Here is a 22,419-nt window from a genome sequence, read left to right as displayed (position 1 = left end):
GGGTCCGGGCCATTGTAAAACAGCGACTCCTACAGTTCGGTCGGGGCGCCTGCTAAGCGCGGATAGGACTTGAGTGGGATAGTGTGATCCTTCCACACGCTACGCCCTCTCAATGAGATCCGCGCTGCCAGGTGAAAAGAAGCGGTTGATTGGCTGGACGTGTCGGAGGAAGCATGTGATAGCCTCCACTCTCCCAAACCGACTGTGGGGGGTAAGTGCGCAGCGACCAGAAGGGGATTGGGATTGGCATAACGACTAACATTGGGATGGGAGAAATCGGAGGAAAATGGAGGGGGAAAAAGATTAAAAAATAAATAAAAATACTGTACAAAAAAGCCACGCCACACACACCTTCGAACGGAGAGTGATGGAAAGAAAAAAAGGACGAGAGAGGGAGGAAGGAGGCCCCCCCCCACAAGCTGCACACCCGAGAGGCAGAGAAAAAAAGAACGGCCTGTCTTTTTTTTCTCTCTCTCTCTCTCTCCCACCCCCTCCCTCTCTCTCTCTCTCTCTCTCTCTCTCTCTCTCTCTCCACCCCCTCCCTCTCTCTCTCTCTCCCACCCCCTCCCTCTCTCTCTCTTTCGCTCTCTCCACCCCCCTCCTCTCTCTCTCTCTCTCTCTCTCTCTCTTTCTCCTCTCTCTCTCTCTCTCTCTCTCTCTCTCTCTCTCTCTCTCTCTCTTCTCTCTCTGTCTACCAGTCGCAGACTGTGTGGACTGACTGTCACTCAAGTGCTTATGGGCGGAGCCAGGCCATAACAGCCTGAAATCTTGAAGCTGAAAAATGATGGTTTGAGTACTTGATTAGAAATATAAAACAATGCATTTTTTGAAAGAAAAAAAACATACAGATGTCTTCAATACACTCACAGGAATTGTGTAAAGTTGCCCAAATAGTGCTAGGAATAGCAACGCATGTCCCCTTTAAGCAGGCTATTTATTTATTGAAAGAGTTTATGTCTCCTGTTTAGGGACTACGGGTGTAATTAGCTCTTGCTACAACCCTTTATGTCTCCTGTTTAGGGACTACGGGTGTAAATTAGCTCTTGCTACAACCCTGCATGTCTACATTTTGTATTTTGTACTTGATGTTCATTGACATGTGTTGTCCCTACCAAATAAACTATCATATCAAATCAGTGTGGGACCGGCTGCAGGGTTTGCTACACTTTCCATGTTACATTTGGTTGCATTTAATCCATCACTCCAATATAGGATTGTAGTGCATCACGTGTAGCACATAGAAACAAAAGTCCTCCGATATCCAGACAGCGTTTCTTCAGCTCTCTAAAAAGTCCTCTGATATCCAGACAGCGTTTCTTCAGCTCTGTAAAAACAAAAGTCCTCTGATATCCAGACAGCGTTTCTTCAGCTCTATAATAATAATAATAATAATAATGGATTGGATTTATATAGCGCTCTTCGTGACACCCCAGTGACCCCAGAGCGCTTAGAGTCCATTATTCGTTCATACAGTCATACCAGTGGTGGTAAGCTACAATTGCAGCCAGAGCTGCCCTGAGGCAGACTCACGGAAGTGTGGCGAATAATCATCGCCTACGGCCCCTCCGACCACCACCAACATTCATTCACATGCATACACATTCATACGAGGCAAGTAGGTTAAGTGTCTTGCCCAAGGACACAACGGCAGTGGGATGGACATGAGCTCTCTAAAAAGTCCTCCGATATCCAGACAGCGTTTCTTCAGCTCTCTGAAAAGTCCTCTGATATCCAGACAGCGTTTCTTCAGCTCTGTAAAAAGTCCTCTGATATCCAGACAGCGTTTCTTCAGCTCTGTAAAAACAAAAGTCCTCCGATATCCAGACAGCGTTTCTTCAGCTCTGTAAAAACAAAAGTCCTCCGATATCCAGACAGCGTTTCTTCAGCTCTATAAAAACAAAAGTCCTCCGATATCCAGACATCGTTTCTTCAGCTCTGTAAAAACAAAAGTCCTCCGATATCCAGACCGCGTTTCTTCAGCTCTGTAAAAACAAAAGTCCTCCGATATCCAGACAGAGTTTCTTCAGCTCTATAAAAACAAAAGTCCTCCGATATCCAGACAGCGTTTCTTCAGCTCTGTAAAAACAAAAGTCCTCCGATATCCAGACAGCGTTTCTTCAGCTCATCAGGGAGTCCGTTATGGAACATTAAACATAGGCAGGTTTGCATATGATTAGGTTTAGGAGCTATATGCAGCCAGCTTAATAATAATAATAATAATAATAATAATAATAATAATAAACAGCTCTAGTGCTATTGCTGGATTGTTTGCAGATTGAATTTGTAGCGGCTAAAATGAATTTGATGAATGCATCATTAATATGAGCACTTTGCAGAGCAGCGTGTGAGTCACATGAAGATGATGAAACCCTCTCATATAAATATGCCAAAGGGCATAACACGCGGTCAGGCGGTCCGGAGATAACGTCCCCGTTTATTCATTTGCATCCTGTTTGAAACCAAATAATATTCCAGACATGTCTTTTCTTTTTTTTTACAAATTAAACATGTGGTCGGTCGCTCAAAGGGAAATGTCAATGAGCCTTCCTCCTCCTCCTCCTCCTCTTCCTCCTCCTCTGAGGGATCCAGGTGGGAGGGACCGCTCTAGCTAGCCACCTGCGGTGTGTCTTGTTATTGTCCCAGCGTGGGGCAGAGGACGACCTGGAGATTACATCTCCCCGTGCTACAAACAGGCCAGATGTGTCCCCGCGCTACAAACAGCAGACTGTCCCCCCCCCCTCGTCCCACCACCAGGCTGTGTCCCCCCCCCCCCCTCGTCCCACCACCAGGCTGTGTCCCCCCCCTCGTCCCACCACCAGACTGTGTCCCCCCCCCCTCGTCCCACCACCAGTCTGTGTCCCCCCCCCCTCGTCCCACCACCAGACTGTGTCCCCCCCCCTCGTCCCACCACCAGGCTGTGTCCCCCCCCTCGTCCCACCACCAGGCTGTGTGTGTCCCCCCCCTCGTCCCACCACCAGGCTGTGTCCCCCCCCCCTCGTCCCACCACCAGGCTGTGTCCCCCCCCCCCCCTCGTCCCACCACCAGACTGTGCCCTGAGTGAAGGTGATGTTTATAAAGAAGCTGTAATCTGAGTGAAGGTGATGTTTATAAAGAAGCTGTAATCTGAGTGAAGGTGATGTTTATAAAGAAGCTGTAATCTGAGTGAGGAGGTGATGTTTATAAAGAAGCTGTAATCTGAGTGAGGAGGTGATGTTTATAAAGAAGCTGTAATCTGAGCGAGAAGGTGATGTTTATAAAGAAGCTGTGCCCTGAGTGAAGGTGATGTTTATAAAGAAGCTGTGCCCTGAGTGAAGGTGATGTTTATAAAGAAGCTGTAATCTGAGTGAAGGTGATGTTTATAAAGAAGCTGTAATCTGAGTGAAGGTGATGTTTATAAAGAAGCTGTAATCTGAGTGAGGAGGTGATGTTTATAAAGAAGCTGTAATCTGAGTGAGGAGGTGATGTTTATAAAGAAGCTGTAATCTGAGCGAGAAGGTGATGTTTATAAAGAAGCTGTAATCTGAGTGAAGGTGATGTTTATAAAGAAGCTGTGAATGAATGAATGAATGAATGAATGAATGAATGAATGAATGAATGAATGAAAACTTTATTTAACAGATTGCAGAATGGGTACAATACAGTACGGCTCAATACATACAATTGTTAAGGGGATGCAGACCTGAGAAAGACGTTTGTCTTGTTTCCATCAGGGTCCCCCATTTTCAATTCATATAGACATTTATGACATACACAACATACATGACATTTATGGCATAGGGACATATAGGTATTTAGTACTGATACATTTGTGACATAGGCGGTATTCAAATATACAGTACTGTTACCCCTAGATCCTGACAGAGTATATACATATGATGGGGAGGGGACTGTACATTAGGAGGGGGTGGGTGGGTGGGAGGGAAATATACATACGGCGGGGAGGGAATATATCCATGCGGTGGGGAGGAGACTGTCTATTAGGAGGTGGTGGGGGTTTTGGGCATTTACGGTGGCCAGTTTCGAATTGCAGCCTCCCGTAGGTGCTCTTTAAGGGCGGTTTTGAATGTGGGCAGGGATTCACATTCCTTTACAGCTTTGGGTAGGGCGTTCCACATTGTTGTGGCATAATTGCGAAACGTGTTTAGTCCCTTGTTTGAGCCGAATCTGGGTTTAACATGATTTGTTGAGCTTCCTCTGGTGTAGTGGTTGTGGTATTCACTGACCTTTGGGAAGTATTTTGACATGTACATGGGCACCCCGGTCGTATAGTGTATCTTGTAGACCAGGCCCATTGCAAGTTGCTGTACTCTGTCGTCTACTCTAAGCCATCCTAGGTTGGCAAAGTGGGCAGGGGTGAGGTGGGTTCTGGGGTTCAGGTCAAGTAGTAGTCTGACCAGTTTGTTTTGTGATGTTTGTAATTTTGTTTTAAGCGCCTTTGAGGTGCTTTGGTACCATGAGGTGCACGCATAGTCATAGTACCCTTGAATGAGTGCTCCTGCCAGAGTCTTCAGGGTATTCTTGTTTACCAGAGAGGAGATCCGGTACAAGAATCTAGTTTGTTGGTTGACTTTTTTTATTACATTGGATGCCATTTTGTCACAGGAAAGATTTGCCTCTAGGATGGAACCCAGGTAGGTAATTTCGTCTTTCCTTGTGACAATATTGTCACCCACTGTAACTGAGAAGCCGTCGGTCTTGCTGAGTTTGTTATTTGAACCGAAGAGAATGGACTCTGTTTTGCCCATGTGTAATGATAGTTTGTTATCAGCGAGCCATATGCAGATTTTGCCTAGTTCCGTGCTGAGGGTTTTTTCAACCTGCAATTTGTTCTTGTCAGAGACCAGCAGGGCTGAGTCGTCCGCAAACAGGAACAAGTTGCAGTCACAGGCTGACGACATGTCATTTGCATAAATTAGGAAGAGTAGCGGTCCTAGTATGCTTCCTTGTGGAACACCACAGCTCACTGTGAGGGGGGGGGATAGAGTACCGTTTACCTCTACCATCTGTTCTCTCCCCTCCAGGTAGGATTGCATCCAGCTCACTGATAGGCTATCAAAACCAATTGCTTTTAGCTTGTCCATTAGAATGGAGTGATTGACAGTGTCGAAGGCCTTTTGTAGGTCCAGCATGACCATGCCGCAGTATTTGCCAGCGTCCACCTCTTGTTTGATGTGGTCGTTCAAATAGAGGAGGCATGTGTCAGTGGAGTGGGACGTTCTGAAGCCAGATTGGAATTCGTAGATTAGGTTTTTTTCCGCCAGGTACTTTTCGACCTGTTCGTAGACTATTTTCTCCATGACTTTCGAGATGGAGGTAAGAATAGAAACAGGGCGGTAGTTGCCTGGGTCTAATTTGCTGCCCTTTTTGTGTAGAGGGGTCACTCTCGCAATTTTGAAGTCCTTGGGGACGTGCCCCTGTCTTATAGAGAGGTTTATTATGTGTGTGATGACTGGGGTGATGGCGGCTGCTGCGTCTCTGAGGAATTTGGAGGGGATGTTGTCATGGCCAGTGGCCTTGTTAGGTTGGAGGGCGCTCAATTTTTTGAGTACCTCATCGGTTGTTACCATTTCAAGTTTGAAGTCGTCTTTGTGGACCCCTAGGTTTTTGTAGTATGCTACTATGTGTTCTACCCCATAATGCCCTGAGTGGGAGGGTAGTTTGTTTACCAGTGTTGTGGCTATGTTTGTGAAGAAGATGTTTAAGTAATTGGCTACATCCAGCTTGTCTGTGATGAGCGTGTTGTCCGTCTTTATGTTTATGTTTGAGAATCTGGTTTTAAGTTTTTTACTGCAGCCTAGTTGATTATTGAGTAATTTCCAAAGTTCGCAGGGTTTGTTTTTGTTTTCCTCAGTTTTGTCGTTGATGAAATTTCTTTTTGCTGTTCTGATCATGGTGTTTACGTCATTTCTTAGTCTGTTTCTTTGGATTTTTAGTTCAACCACGTGGGCTTGGAGTTCACTGTTTGAGCTTTTGGAAAGCTTTGTCTGACTTTTCTGAAGTTCAGAGCATTTTTTGTCTCTGGTTTTCATAGCGGCCAGTATTTCAGTGTGCATCCATGCCTCAGCGCGATTTTTAACCCTGGTGGTTCTTATCGGTGCCATGTTGTTGAGTATTGCTGTGAATTTGGTTTTGAATCCAAGCCATGTTTCTTCAACCTGTGTACCACTGAGCTCATCTGACCAGTCCAAGCTCCCCAGTTCTAGGTTAAAGGCCTGTTTATAAAGAAGCTGTAATCTGAGTGAGGAGGTGATGTTTATAAAGAAGCTGTAATCTGAGTGAGGAGGTGATGTTTATAAAGAAGCTGTAATCTGAGTGAGGAGGTGATGTTTATAAAGAAGCTGTAATCTGAGTGAGGAGGTGATGTTTATAAAGAAGCTGTAATCTGAGTGAGGAGGTGATGTTTATAAAGAAACTGTAATCCGAGTGAAGGTGATGTTTATAAAGAAGCTGTAATCTGAGTGAGGAGGTGATGTTTATAAAGAAGCTGTAATCTGAGTGAGGAGGTGATGTTTATAAAGAAGCTGTAATCTGAGTGAAGGTGATGTTTATAAAGAAGCTGTAATCTGAGTGAGAAGGTGATGTTTATAAAGAAGCTGTAATCTGAGTGAGGAGGTGATGTTTATAAAGAAGCTGTAATCTGAGCAAGAAGGTGATGTTTATAAAGAAGCTGTAATCTGAGTGAGAAGGTGATGTTTATAAAGAAGCTGTAATCTGAGTGAGGAGGTGATGTTTATAAAGAAGCTGTAATCTGAGCAAGAAGGTGATGTTTATAAAGAAGCTGTAATCTGAGCGAGGAGGTGATGTTTATAAAGAAGCTGTAATCTGAGCAAGAAGGTGATGTTTATAAAGAAGCTGTAATCTGAGTGAGAAGGTGATGTTTATAAAGAAGCTGTAATCTGAGTGAGAAGGTGATGTTTATAAAGAAGCTGTAATCTGAGTGAGGAGGTGATGTTTATAAAGAAGCTGTAATCTGAGCAAGAAGGTGATGTTTATAAAGAAGCTGTAATCTGAGTGAGAAGGTGATGTTTATAAAGAAGCTGTAATCTGAGTGAGGAGGTGATGTTTATAAAGAAGCTGTAATCTGAGCAAGAAGGTGATGTTTATAAAGAAGCTGTAATCTGAGCGAGGAGGTGATGTTTATAAAGAAGCTGTAATCTGAGCAAGAAGGTGATGTTTATAAAGAAGCTGTAATCTGAGTGAGAAGGTGATGTTTATAAAGAAGCTGTAATCTGAGTGAGAAGGTGATGTTTATAAAGAAGCTGTAATCTGAGCGAGAAGGTGATGTTTATAAAGAAGCTGTAATCTGAGCGAGAAGGTGATGTTTATAAAGAAGCTGTAATCTGAGTGAAGGTGATGTTTATAAAGAAGCTGTAATCTGAGTGAAGGTGATGTTTATAAAGAAGCTGTAATCTGAGTGAGGAGGTGATGTTTATAAAGAAGCTGTAATCTGAGTGAGGAGGTGATGTTTATAAAGAAGCTGTAATCTGAGCGAGAAGGTGATGTTTATAAAGAAGCTGTAATCTGAGTGAAGGTGATGTTTATAAAGAAGCTGTAATCTGAGTGAAGGTGATGTTTATAAAGAAGCTGTAATCTGAGCAAGAAGGTGATGTTTATAAAGAAGCTGTAATCTGAGCGAGGAGGTGATGTTTATAAAGAAGCTGTAATCTGAGCAAGAAGGTGATGTTTATAAAGAAGCTGTAATCTGAGTGAGAAGGTGATGTTTATAAAGAAGCTGTAATCTGAGTGAGAAGGTGATGTTTATAAAGAAGCTGTAATCTGAGCGAGAAGGTGATGTTTATAAAGAAGCTGTAATCTGAGCGAGAAGGTGATGTTTATAAAGAAGCTGTAATCTGAGTGAAGGTGATGTTTATAAAGAAGCTGTAATCTGAGTGAAGGTGATGTTTATAAAGAAGCTGTAATCTGAGTGAGGAGGTGATGTTTATAAAGAAGCTGTAATCTGAGTGAGGAGGTGATGTTTATAAAGAAGCTGTAATCTGAGCGAGAAGGTGATGTTTATAAAGAAGCTGTAATCTGAGTGAAGGTGATGTTTATAAAGAAGCTGTAATCTGAGTGAAGGTGATGTTTATAAAGAAGCTGTAATCTGAGTGAGGAGGTGATGTTTATAAAGAAGCTGTAATCTGAGTGAGGAGGTGATGTTTATAAAGAAACTGTAATCTGAGTGAGGAGGTGATGTTTATAAAGAAACTGTAATCTGAGTGAAGGTGATGTTTATAAAGAAGCTGTAATCTGAGCGAGAAGGTGATGTTTATAAAGAAGCTGTAATTTGAGTGAGGAGGTGATGTTTATAAAGAAGCTGTAATCTGAGCGAGAAGGTGATGTTTATAAAGAAGCTGTAATTTGAGTGAAGGTGATGTTTATAAAGAAGCTGTAATCTGAGTGAGAAGGTGATGTTTATAAAGAAGCTGTAATCTGAGCGAGAAGGTGATGTTTATAAAGAAGCTGTAATTTGAGTGAAGGTGATGTTTATAAAGAAGCTGTAATCTGAGCGAGAAGGTGATGTTTATAAAGAAGCTGTAATTTGAGTGAAGGTGATGTTTATAAAGAAGCTGTAATCTGAGTGAGGAAGTGATGTTTATAAAGAAGCTGTAATCTGAGCGAGAAGGTGATGTTTATAAAGAAGCTGTAATCTGAGTGAGGAAGTGATGTTTATAAAGAAGCTGTAATCTGAGCGAGAAGGTGATGTTTATAAAGAAGATGTAATCTGAGTGAAGGTGATGTTTATAAAGAAGCTGTAATCTGAGTGAATGTGATGTTTATAAAGAAACTGTAATCTGAGTGAGAAGGTGATGTTTATAAAGAAGCTGTAATCTGAGTGAAGGTGATGTTTATAAATAAGATGTAATCTGAGTGAGGAGGTGGTGTTTATAAAGAAGCTGTAATCTGAGTGAAGGTGATGTTTATAAAGAAGCTGTAATCTGAGTGAGAAGGTGATGTTTATAAAGAAGCTGTAATCTGAGTGAAGGTGATGTTTATAAAGAAGCTGTAATCTGAGCGAGAAGGTGATGTTTATAAAGAAGCTGTAATCTGAGTGAGGAGGTGATGTTTATAAAGAAGCTGTAATCTGAGCGAGAAGGTGATGTTTATAAAGAAGCTGTAATCTGAGTGAGAAGGTGATGTTTATAAAGAAGCTGTAATCTGAGTGAAGGTGATGTTTATAAAGAAACTGTAATCTGAGCGAGAAGGTGATGTTTATAAAGAAGCTGTAATCTGAGTAAGGAGGTGATGTTTATAAAGAAGCTGTAATCTGATGTAGACCTCACGTCCGTCCACTGCACCATTTACACCAAATGCACAGGGACAAGAATTTGAGTTTGATGTCTTTCTTTTTTTTTTTATGTAAGGGGTCGTTTTGAAGGCCATACCTTTTTGGCCAATCTCCAATGTGCACTTGTCCATTTGGACGGGCAGAATAGTTAATTGGTCAGGAGTTTGATCGGTAGGCCCCCCTGCCAGGACCCTCCCGGGGTGCATGGGCTGTGACCGTCTGCTTTTGCATTCGATGTCCTTGCGAGTTGCCATAGCAGCCAAGCACCAATGCTCTTTTCAATTTCCTCCCGGCTGCTGCCCTGACTCGCAGCTAAATATAGTTTGGTTTGAAAGGGGGATAACGGCTCAACGGGCACAGACCTTCTAATTCTTATTACGGGAAAGAGGGAAAGTGTCATGTTTGGCTTGTGACCCGCCTTATCAATTAGCACCTCCTGTGATTTTGATTTAAATCACGAGCTGGTGGCTTTGACCCCATTTGTGAAGTGTCTTCTTATTTCTTTAATTTATTTTTAATCCTGCTGTCATTTTGGCCAGGTCTTGCTCGAAAAAGAGATCATTGATCTCAAGTGACTACCTGGTCAAATAAAGGTTAAATAAAAGAACGTGAACGCAAATAAAATACCTGCGATATTTATTTAAGGCATTCATTGTCGTACCAAACCGGATAAATAGATCTGCTTTTCTTCTCTGTTCCACCAGCGGATCTTATTCATAGTCTGAACGAGACGGACGCACAACGTCTTTTCAAAACCGTTGGATGTTCTTTAATTCATCAGCTGGCTGAGGAGCTCACAGGAATATATATTTTGTCTTTTTAAAGAATATACATTTATTCAGAATCGCTGAAGTATCGCAGCCACAAAAGGAGGACTGCGGCAAGAATACAAACCTTGAGAAGGATGGAACCTTTTTCAATCAGCTAATCTGCCTGTCATACATCACAGAACAGAGGTCTTCTCTTCTCTTTGTCTTCTCTTTAGACTTATCCACCTCTGAACGTCAAGCTGTTTTAGGTTGATTAGGGAATATTTGTGACAACGCCGAAGCGTGGTAAATTGTGAGCAGGCCCGTTTCTTGCTATTATGCGAACTATGCGGTTGCATAGGCCCCCGAAGCCCCCAGGGGGCCCCCTAAAATACCAAAAAAACGAATATTTAAAAGAATTATTTTAAAAATACATTTTTAATTCTTTTACTCAATACACTGTATACTGTATATATATATATATATATATCCTGTAGGGATGTAACAAATCATCAGTTTAACACATTCCCGCCCGACCACGGATATGTCCGTGTTTCGGCACCATGCTTAAAGGGCCAAGGTTGTTTTGGCTTTTATTCCATTTTAATAACCTACTCAATGTCACCGAGCAGCACTGCAGATTTACCCCACTCTTCGAATTCTGAAAAGTGCATTACCGGCCAGATCCTCTTAGGCGCGCTGTCTCGATAATGCAGTGTTCCCTGTGGCAGAACGGTGCCTTTTATTTTTTTTACTTTCAATGGAGTTTCCAGTTAGCTGGATTCTATATGTGTAGTCTGTAGCTTTGAATACCTTTTGCGACGCCGAATTCACTGCAGTAAAGGAATATATCATCAGCCAATGGACATATCGATCTACCAGATGGCGATTGATAACTGGGAAATCCTTTTGGGGATCCAACCGGCCCACGGTAAGATCTTTTTCACATAAATTACACACTGATCGGGCCTTGCTTTGTTAGCCAACCAGCCGATCAGCGAATGTGGCTACTGAGGCTAACGCGGTTATTGGTAATCAATAATCAGAAACGACGTCCCCCGCCCCCCCCTTCATGCATTCATGGTGGACCATGAATACCGACGATATGCATTTTGCATTTTAGCTCCAGCTTCTGTAGTGCCGAAACGCTGTTCGATTTAATGTTATTAGCTTAGCGCCCTGTATCTCGCCTTCCAGGAAATATACTAGTCCAAACCCCATATAATGCTTCTATTCACGAGGCTCTAAAATGAGAACGTATTGATGAAAAAATTATTTCTTTAAGCCATTTTGAAGGGACAGTTTATGGTGTCAATTGACAATGAGAATGGACAGATAGCAATACTATTGATTTTAATTTGTGAGAAAACAATATATACGTTTTATTCACGGATCTAGCCTCTTTTCCTCTTAACACATTCAGTGCCCAGCAGGGGGCGCTCATTTAGTGCTTGAATGCCCACATCCACTCCAATGTTAACGTTAATATCGCCTAATCTATGTTTTAAATTATGGCTGTGTCTAATCTGCCCGTCGCATTATCAATGACCCATTTCCAGTCAACATTGTCGAAGCGGATTGTTTTTTTATCGGCTCATTTCCGTTTGATAGCATTTTGAAAAGCCCTTGTTTTCACGGAAAAAAGAAGAGATGCCATGATAATCGCGCTGTACTGTAATATTCTAGAACGTTGTAATTTTTCGGCCTATTTATGAATCGTTTTGAAATAAACGCTAGTGGGAATCACTAGTTTCATCACGATACGATACGATATCGATTCTTTGGACAACGATACGATATTATCCGATATCACACAGTCTGCCACGATACGATACGATTCAGGTGCCTGCGATCGATATGAGACGATATTATATGAGGTTAACCGTTTTGGTAGTGCGGAATCGCCCCCCGCCCCCCCACCATAGTTTCACAAAATAGGGGCCCCCAAACAACATTTCGCATAGGGCCCCCCAAAAAGCTAGAAACGGCCCTGATTGTGAGAGATGGCAGGATTGAGAGATATAGCCTTGTGTTGTCGATGGCTTTGTGTAAACAACCTTCTCTCTCTCTTCCCAGGTACTGGCTGACAAACAAGATCAATATCAAACGGCCCAGCACTGGATTATTGATGTACACTCTGGCCACCCGCTTCTGCGACGAGATCCACCTGTATGGATTCTGGCCCTTTCCGAGGGACGCCGGCGGGAACCCGGTCAAGTATCACTATTACGACGCGCTGAAATACAGATACTTCTCCAACGCGGGGCCACACCGCATGCCGCTGGAGTTCAAGACGCTGAAAACGCTTCACAGTAAAGGCGCTCTGAAGTTGACGACGTCCAAATGCGCGGCACCTTGAAGGGACGTCGCCGTCTCTCGCGAGAAGACGCTTTGCGGCATAACTGGATTAACGAGGCTGTTATTAAGCGTGGGGGGGGGTGACGGAGATGGATCCTCAGGACGGAGGACGCTACGCGAATGTTGTTGTTTTTTAGGAAACTAGCTTAAGATTTTAATGAAGTGTTCCTGCCTTCTTTTTTCTTTTTTTTGGGGGGGAAATGAAATTTTTTTTTAAAGGTACAATACACGGAATGTATTTGAGAAAGACCCGGGGGATTGTGCTAGAACCTTTTGGGTTTGGCATTGTAAACTTGAAACTTGGAAATCAACATTTTGAATGAGGTGATTAAAAAGCATTATACTTTGGTGGATATGCGAGAGCAACACTTGAATGAGGTGATGAGAGCGTTATACATCGGTCAATACACAAGCGAGAGAGAGAGAGAGAAGGCTGCGGAGTGCCATCAGAAATAACATTTGGGGCATTTGGAAAATGACGTGCTCTGAAATTTTGATTCCAAAGATAACATGGTCTTCTATTTGACCTTTCAAACTAACGTGTTTGAAAATAATTAACTCTTTCTAGGAGTTAACAGTTCGAAGCCTCAGGGCTAAACTATTTTCCTATTTGTGTAGGTGTCAGGAGAACATATACATTTTTAAAATGTATGTTTCTAAGTAATAACTCTTGTCAAACTGTATTTGCCACCCTGAAACAAACTTTTGTACAACAAAATTACTATTGTATATGAATGAACATTGACGTTCTCTTTTGATTAATTCATCTCATGTAGCCATTGCAAGTCTAGGTATATAAAAGAAATAGGAAACGCATATCGACTTTAGTTATATACTGTAGATAAACAAATGAATAGTTTCATTCTTGCATTAAAAAAAACTGCCATCTGAGGGGGGATAAGTTTCAATCTACTCTTGACAAATGATTACTGGCATAAAAAGGAAACTTGCTACAGGACATAATAGAAGTCAACAGCTATTTAATAAATTAAAAAAATATATATTTCTGAGGATGTAATAATTTGTATATTTGAAATATTGAGTAATCAATTTGATTTTCCAAAATGGAAATTTTGCCTTTTGAAATTAAACCTTAAAGATGTGTGGTTTTGCTCGGAGACAAAGTTACGGGTGACCATATCTTTTAGTTTTACAGGAATAAGTACCTTCTGCATATCAATTATTCAAGATATCTGAACTGCTGTATGCTCATAATACCCCCCCTGACATAATGTGTTGACTTAGTTAAATACTGTATATCGAAAATACCACTGATATTTTACTAGCTCGAATATAGCCTTGAATGTAATGTACAGTATACTATTTTCCCAATATGATGTCATTCAAATATTAATGAATGTTTAATGAATGTTTTGAAAAGATGGCCTTCTTGACGAGCCCTTGCTGAATAGCTTGGTTTGGCGCCACCTGGTGTCTAACCGGACTCGGTACCCATTGTAACCGGACTCTGTACCCACTGTACACCTGGTGTGTAACCGGACTCAGTACCCACTGTACACCTGGTGTGTAACCGGACTCAGTACCCACTGTACACCTGGTGTGTAACCGGACTCTGTACCCACTGCCTGATGCTGTACTTTGCCCATTTCGATGTGAGAGATGTGAAGGATCATCACTGCTTTGCTCGTGTAAAAAGCTGAGATGATGTGTGCATCCCCGGGCCCCGTATTGTCCTCTGGTAAAGGACTGCAAGGGTGAGTGATACGTTGGAACCTGTTGACATGTAATCTAGTGCCTCCTCACCCCCCCCCACCTGGCCAAGTATGTAGAGAGGACCGAGACCGCAGGCTTTTGATTGGAGAAAAGTTCATATTTATTTGTCTTTATTTCACGTTGAAACACTCTGTCACTGGGCATTGGTTCTCGCATTTCTACCATAGAAGAATATTACTAGGTAATATTAGCTTAATAAGGTGTCGTAATATTTGTCTGTAATATTAGCCTGATAAAATGACACCTAGCGATTGTGAGTGTCGACGTAAGAAAGGCAAATGAATACCCTTTGTCTTGTGTTTGTACAAATGTTATTGTCTCGACATGCTGGTGCCAGCTGCGTGAAACTCTGAGCCAGAACAGGTCTTAGGCACTCTCTCTGAGCCAGATCAGGTTTTAGGCACTCTCTCTGAGCCAGATCAGGTCTTAGTCACTCTCTCTGAGCCAGATCAGGTCTTAGGCACTCTCCCTGAGCAAGTCTTAGGCACTCTCTCTGAGCCAGATCAGGTTTTAGGCACTCTCTCTGAGCCAGATCAGGTCTTAGTCACTCTCTCTGAGCCAGATCAGGTTTTAGGCACTCTCTCTGAGCCAGATCAGGTCTTAGTCACTCTCTCTGAGCCAGATCAGGTCTTAGGCACTCTCTCTGAGCCAGATCAGGTCTTAGGCACTCTCTCTGAGCCAGATCAGGTCTTAGTCACTCTCTCTGAGCCAGATCAGGTCTTAGTCACTCTCTCTGAGCCAGATCAGGTCTTAGGCACTCTCTCTGAGCCAGATCAGGTCTTAGGCACTCTCTCTGAGCCAGATCAGGTCTTAGGCACTCTCCCTGAGCAAGTCTTAGGCACTCTCCCTGAGCAAGTCTTAGTCACTCTCTCTGAGCCAGAACAGGTCTTAGGCACTCTCTCTGAGCCCGATCAGCAGGTCTTAGGCACTCTTCCTGAGCCCAGAAAAGGTAATTTGTACGTTTTGTGCCATTTAGGACATGGAATGTGAAAATGTACATACATGATATTGAAAAAAAACATATGAATGTCCACGCATTTAATTAGGTGTATCATTGTCGTATGTGTATAAGGTTGATTGAATTTCTCGTTGAGCGCTGCCTTCAGTATTTAATTTATCGACAGACCAAGGTCACGTTTGACTTGGTTGAATTTGTAAAGGCCTAATTTATTTTCATAAGGGATGAGGATCCTTTCTCGTTTTTTTTGTTACATCCGTTTTTTTTTTTTTTTTTTTATTTTTACTGTTCGTTGTTTCTGTAGTTTTTACACGTTGTGGTGTTTTATACACACAGTCCCTGCAGAGTCGCACCTATCGAACATTTTACTGTGGTAGGTTTTCATCTTTTTTCGTAAAATTTTATACCAAATTGCTTTGCAGAATTTTCAAGCCTCTGCTTTCACTTTATTTTGTACAATGTCTTGATTTCTATGTCTGTGTGGACGATGCTTTATATAGGAACGGGTCAAATAATAAACTTTGTAAATCTGTTCATTAATATGTTCAGCTGTGATGAATTACTTCTGAATGAGCCAGCTGTGTGCACGCCACTCGGGAGGGGAGTGACAATGAATGTGACTCTATACGGGATGCTCAATGGTATTCGCCTCGTTTGTACTTGGATCCTTGTTTTCGGAGAGAGCTGTGATGGACGGCACTGAAAGCACAGTGATTTAGAACATTTTGAATCACAATTTTTTAAATGAGAACCACCCCCTCCCCCATACCTTCTGCATTGAGATTAATGTGTTGGTAGGATGTGTATATTCTCACCGTACTATTTAGCCGGTAGGATGTGTGTAACTGAGGGGTACAATTCCCTGACTGTATTGAGAGTATGGTATTATTAAACCACTACTTAGTTATGTACTTTAATTACTGGCCATACAGTACACGGTATATATGGTGAACACCCACACAAGAATACAACAATGACACCTAAAGTTCTAGTGAGAGGGATTTATTATTATAGCAACGATAGGTTACAGAATGAGAATTATGAATGCGCTTATATGGCGAAGAACACTTAAGTAGGTCAAGAGCGTAAGTCCATGAGCATAATAAGATGGGTATAATTGAATACCACCTGTAGCATAAGAATTATATAAGGCACAATGGTAGTCAGCTGGAGATACTAAGGGGGTTCCCTCCGGTTGTAAGCCAGCAGGGGAGAGGAATGTTCGGATGCAAAAGTCTGGATCAACGAGGAATCAATAAGCTCCAGCTAGGGAGGCGGTACATACTGTATACTCCCCTCGATCGGCAGACAAAAGCAGCAGCTATAATCCAGTAGGCGCGACAGCATGGATGAAAGCCAGCCAGCCTCTTCCTAGAGACGGGCTCGAGTGATGCTCCTCACGGGTAGATCCCACACAGCAGTGGGGTAGACGGTTCTCTGCTCCAGCAGCCACAGTACCAAAAGCAATATAATCCAGCCGGAAAAGGCTCTGCATTCGCCGGTGTAGATTCTCCTGTGCACGGTACTTCACATTAACTAGGTCGAACTTGACGTTATTTCACTAAGCTCTGACACTTTTACTATCCTATTCGCACGCGGTTCTAAGTGCTCTATTTTTTGCTCACTTCACTTGGTCGTTGACTCGTGGTGAAGGCTTTACTAGTAATGAACGGACTGCTGCTGTTTCCACCTGCGCCGTATTTATACGTAAGGTGAATAATCTAGTGCCAACCTCAGTTCTGTCTCGTATTACTGCGCAAACCTGGATATGTTGAGACATGTCTTAGCGGTGGCTTTGAACTCGACATTGGGGGTATGGCCGTTGGCGCCTAGGTGTCGCTGTCCAATAGGAGAGCGAATATTATGGTCTGGCCTGTACCTAGGTAAAGGGATATTCCGTGTATATGTACAAAGAATATACAAGGGATATCAAACGATATACAAATATTATACAATATATCTCAAGTAATAAATATATATATTCGGTTTAATCTGACCCTTTGTAACGATGTGTATATTCTCACTGCATACTATTTGGCCGGTAGTATCCATTATGAGCCTTCATTATATGGTACCCAGAGGTGGAAAGAGTAGGCCTTGCGTACCGTCATGTGAAATGCACATACTAAGTGAACTGTGTGTGTGTGTGAAAGTGCTTCCTGGTAGGGAGCATGAAGGATCGGTTTACAGGGAGTTCACATGTTAACCCTTTCACTGCCGCACTACCAAACGGTTAACCCTTTCACTGCGACGATACAGAAGGTTAACCCTTTTCACTGCCACATGACAAAGGGTTAACCCTTTCACTACCACACTACAGAAGGTTAACCCTTTACTATCACACGACCGACGGTTAACCGTCGGTAGTGTGATAGTAAAGGGTTAGCCTTCTGTAGTGTGGTAGTGAAAGGGTTAAATACTCAGGGGAGACGGAACGTCGGAAGGACGGGATGCTTGATTGATGGATATTAATTTATTTATAGGATCCGGAGTGCTCAACCACCCCGTTCTACACGCCGTGTCGCTCGTTCTTACTTTGTTTCTTGGCGTAAAACCCCTCTGAAGCACGAGTAGGCGTTTCACCAGAGTGCACGGTCGGGTCGCACAGGGGGATCGAACCCGTGACCTCCCCGTTAACGGGACGGTCTCTTAACCACCGGGCCGCTCACCTCGCTGTCGTGCAGTGAGGTGAAGACAGCAGGGAGGTGAAGAACAGACGTGGTGAGGTGAGCGGGGGAACTACCAGGATGTGTCGGTACAGCTGGAGAGGGAGAGACAGCTGGAGAGAGAGAGACAGCTGGAGAGAGAGAGACATCTGGAGAGAGAGACAGATGGAGAGAGAGACAGCTGGAGAGAGAGACAGATGGAGAGAGAGAGACAGCTGGAGAGAGAGAGACAGCTGGAGAGAGAGAGACAGCTGGAGAGAGAGAGACATCTGGAGAGAGAGACAGATGGAGAGAGAGACAGATGGAGAGAGAGAGAGACAGCTGGAGAGAGAGAGACAGCTGGAGAGAGAGAGACAGCTGGAGAGAGAGAGACAGCTGGAGAGAGAGAGACAGCTGGAGAGAGAGAGACAGCTGGAGAGAGAGAGACAGCTGGAGAGAGAGACAGATGGAGAGAGAGAGACAGCTGGAGAGAGAGACAGATGGAGAGAGAGAGACAGATGGAGAGAGAGAGACAGCTGGAGAGAGAGACAGATGGAGAGAGAGAGACAGATGGAGAGAGAGACATCTGGAGAGAGAGACAGCTGAGAGAGAGAGACAGCTGGAGAGAGAGACAGCTGGAGAGAGAGACAGCTGAGAGAGAGAGAGACAGATGGAGAGAGAGACATCTGGAGAGAGAGACAGATGGAGAGAGACAGCTGAGAGAGAGAGACAGCTGGAGAGAGAGACAGCTGAGAGAGAGACAGATGGAGAGAGACAGCTGGAGAGAGAGACAGCTGAGAGAGAGAGACAGCTGAGAGAGAGACAGCTGAGAGAGAGACAGCTGAGAGAGAGAGACAGCTGAGAGAGAGACAGCTGAGAGAGAGAGACAGCTGGAGAGAGAGACAGCTGGGGAGAGAGACAGCTGAGAGAGAGACAGCTGAGAGAGAGAGACAGCTGAGAGAGAGAGACAGCTGAGAGAGAGACAGCTGAGAGAGAGACAGCTGAGAGAGAGACAGCTGAGAGAGAGAGACAGCTGAGAGAGAGACAGCTGGAGAGAGAGACAGCTGAGAGAGAGACAGCTGAGAGAGAGAGACAGCTGAGAGAGAGACAGCTGAGAGAGAGACAGCTGAGAGAGAGACATCTGAGAGAGAGACAGCTGGAGAGAGAGAGACAGCTGGAGAGAGAGACAGCTGGAGAGAGAGAGACAGCTGGAGAGAGAGAGACAGCTGGAGAGAGAGACAGCTGAGAGAGAGACAGCTGAGAGAGAGACAGCTGGAGAGAGAGACAGCTGGAGAGAGAGAGACAGCTGGAGAGAGAGACAGCTGGAGAGAGAGACAGCTGGAGAGAGAGAGACAGCTGGAGAGAGAGACAGCTGGAGAGAGAGACAGCTGAGAGAGAGAGACAGCTGGAGAGAGAGAGACAGCTGGAGAGAGAGACAGCTGGAGAGAGAGAGACAGCTGGAGAGAGAGACAGCTGGAGAGAGAGACAGCTGGAGAGAGAGACAGCTGAGAGAGAGACAGATGGAGAGAGAGACAGCTGGAGAGAGAGACAGCTGGAGAGAGAGACAGCTGAGAGAGAGACATCTGGAGAGAGAGACATCTGGAGAGAGAGACATCTGGAGAGAGAGAGACAGATGGAGAGAGAGACATCTGGAGAGAGACACAGCTGGAGAGAGACACATCTGGAGAGAGAGAGACAGATGGAGAGAGAGACAGCTGGAGAGAGAGACAGCTGAGAGAGACAGATGGAGAGAGAGACAGCTGAGAGAGAGAGACAGCTGAGAGAGAGAGAGAGAGAGAGAGACATCTGGAGAGAGAGAGACAGCTGGAGTGAGAGACAGCTGGAGAGAGACAGCTGAGAGAGAGAGACAGCTGGAGAGAGAGACAGATGGAGAGAGAGACAGCTGAGAGAGAGACAGCTGGAGAGAGAGAGACAGATGGAGAGAGAGACAGCTGAGAGAGAGACAGCTGGAGAGAGAGACAGATGGAGAGAGAGACAGATGGAGAGAGAGACAGCTGGAGAGAGAGACAGATGGAGAGAGAGAGACAGCTGGAGAGAGAGAGACAGCTGAGAGAGAGAGAGACAGCTGGAGAGAGAGAGACAGCTGGAGAGAGAGAGACAGATGGAGAGAGAGACAGCTGAGAGAGAGAGACAGAGAGACAGAGAGAGAGACAGCTTGAGGCAGAACATCGTGGAGAACGCAGGCGGCGGGAGATGAACACGAATACTGAAGCGGAGAAGAAGAAGAAACACCCAAGGAACCGAGAGGTCTGACGTCCCAAGGTCTCTGGGATTCCAAGGTCCTCTGCTGTTCAGACGAGTAGGGTATATCCGCCCAACGTCTGGGCGGGGCTTCGTGGCTTGGACTAGGTTTGACTGTGCGTGGGCGGGGCGTCATGGCTTGTACCTTGTTTTGTTTCCTGTAAAACCCGGAAGTAGTCAGTTTGTGCTGTTTATTTTTAACCCTAACCCTAACCCTAACCTGCAACACGGAACACAGAAATGCAAATGGTGTCGAGTCTTCACTGCTTGTAAAAATAAACAGCACAAACTGACTACTGCAGTCAAACCGAGTACAAGCCCGAATGCACAGTCAAACCGAGTACAAGCCACGAAGCCTCGCCCAGACGTTGGGCTTGCGGCTCTGCAGATATCCCCTATTGGTTCAGACGGCAAGCTCCTCATCAGAGGCGTGTGTCCAATAGGGAGGTGTAGTGGTTACGTCATTGCCGTTTTTCGTGTTCCACCCTCTGTCCAACGCAATGTATTTGCCCATTTCTAAATAGTCTCGTTTAAAACAAATAAAGCATTCACATTTGCATGGTGTACCTTTCTGTGTGTATTCATCCACAATCTATAGCTCAACATGGAAATATTCGCAATTAATCATAAAAGAAATATCACGAATTGTATTTCAACCAAAAATGCTTAAACAATAATGTTAGTGATAGAAGGGAACTCGTTTTGTGCAAAAATGGAAAGCTTTTCAATTTCCATGCCGCAGAATTGTTACAATAGCCGATGATCCATTTTCCCAATGATGAATCCCTATTCTCGAAGTCAACTTCCTGTCTGTTGTTGCTAGGCAACTGCAGCGTGGGGGGAAACTGCCCCGCCTGGTACATTGTGTACGGTTAATTTAGTGCAGAAACGGATCGTTAAAGCGTCAAATTAAAGACTATCAAGCGGAATTTTCTTCAGTCCTTCACAATGCCAAAGAGCTGCTGTGTTACGCGTTGTACTAATGACAAAAACAGAAATCCAAATCGCAAGTTTTATACCATCACGGAGGAAAAAGTGGCTGGTGGCTAACGTTCGGCTAACTCGCTCTGTGTTGTGGTCGTGGTAGCTACATGCTAAGCTAACGTTAATTACATAATATCGAACCGATAGGAGCTTATCTTATCTAATCTTACGTGGATGTTTGATCGGGTAGTGGCACACGTGGTACCACCACGTAAGATTAGATAAGATAAGCTCCTATCGGTTCGATATTATGTAATTAACGTTAGCTTAGCATGTAGCTACCATGACCACAACACGGAGCGAGTTAGCCGAACGTTAGCCACCAGCCACCTTTTCCTCCGTGATGCATCAGCTGGTATTATATAAAACTTGCGATTTGGATTTCTGTGTTTGTTATTAGTACAAAACGTAACACAGCAGCTTCAATTTGGTGTTTTGTATGGACATTATGTCAAGTCAATCAGGGGGAGATCTTTGACTCATATCTCGCCTTAGAATCACCAGAAAGGCTTTCGAAATAGTGAAATGCCATGTTGGCCTCAATATTTTCAAAACAAATCGTATGAAAATGTTATGAAATGAACAAGAATGTGATAAAACATGTAATAAAAATGGACCTCAACGCATGCATTTGATGGTAGAAATCCGTATGGTCCCCCTATACCAAGATGGCGGCGGTCTCGTGACATCAGAGTGTCTTCGAGAATAGGCCTACGGGTGGAACAACCAGTGATGCGAGACTACACCTCCCTATAGAGGCAATGGAAGTACCGGCAGTTCTTCGGGTGAAGATTAGCACAGTGGGGGGTGAACCACAAATGAGAATATCAGAAGATTATTTTGAAGCAGGGATGGCACCCCTGGGACATTTACAGTATGTAGTTGCTTTAGATTCTGACACGCATAATACCGTGAATATGTATCGTGCCCTGTGTGTCAATGAATTCCTGTCAATCCTGGACCATCCTTGAATATTCCAAACCACCTTTTAAACCACAGCGCGAGCACCATGGCCAAGAGAGAAAGGAAGCCTTCATTGTGTCCAAGCTTTATTCAATACAGTGGATCTAGGCAACGTACATTTTAATGAACTGAAATTACTAAATGTTAAAAGAAATATAAAAAAGGCATACTGAGAAGAAGAAAGAAAATTCTTAATAATTGATCAATCGATAGAAAACATTAAACATTTTGCTCATGCCTGCTCGCTTTACCGGCTCAGATTAAGAAAGGTTCTACTGGGGGCGGTCAGGTGGCGTAGCGGAGATTGCGTTCGTCACCAACGCCGGAGATGCTGGAGCTCCCGGCGTGTCACCAGCTTGGCTGGCCGTTCACACTAATACAATTGGCAGTATTAGAGGGTGGGAGAAGCTGGCGGGGTGGTCCGGGTCGTTGTAAACAGCGACTCCTACAGTTCGGTTGGGGCGCCTGCTCAGCGCGGAT

The 22,419-nt window shown here is 44.0% G+C and overlaps 1 protein-coding gene across 1 annotated transcript in view; it reads left to right on the top strand.

The window, feature by feature from the left end:
- st8sia4 (ST8 alpha-N-acetyl-neuraminide alpha-2,8-sialyltransferase 4) overlaps positions 1-15,576 on the top strand; it is a 41,730-nt gene extending 26,154 nt beyond the window's left edge. The window contains exon 5 of the mRNA XM_084326128.1: positions 12,112-15,576. Coding sequence (XP_084182254.1) covers positions 12,112-12,394 — 283 coding nt within the window. The 3' untranslated portion in view covers positions 12,395-15,576. The remainder of the gene's footprint in view (positions 1-12,111) is intronic.
- Positions 15,577-22,419: the final 6,843 nt, after the last annotated feature.

This window comes from Notolepis coatsorum (genome assembly GCF_963971535.1).
Source record: "Notolepis coatsorum genome assembly, chromosome: 12".
NCBI lineage: Eukaryota > Metazoa > Chordata > Actinopteri > Aulopiformes > Paralepididae > Notolepis > Notolepis coatsorum.
This window is presented reverse-complemented; position numbering and strand designations above follow the sequence as displayed.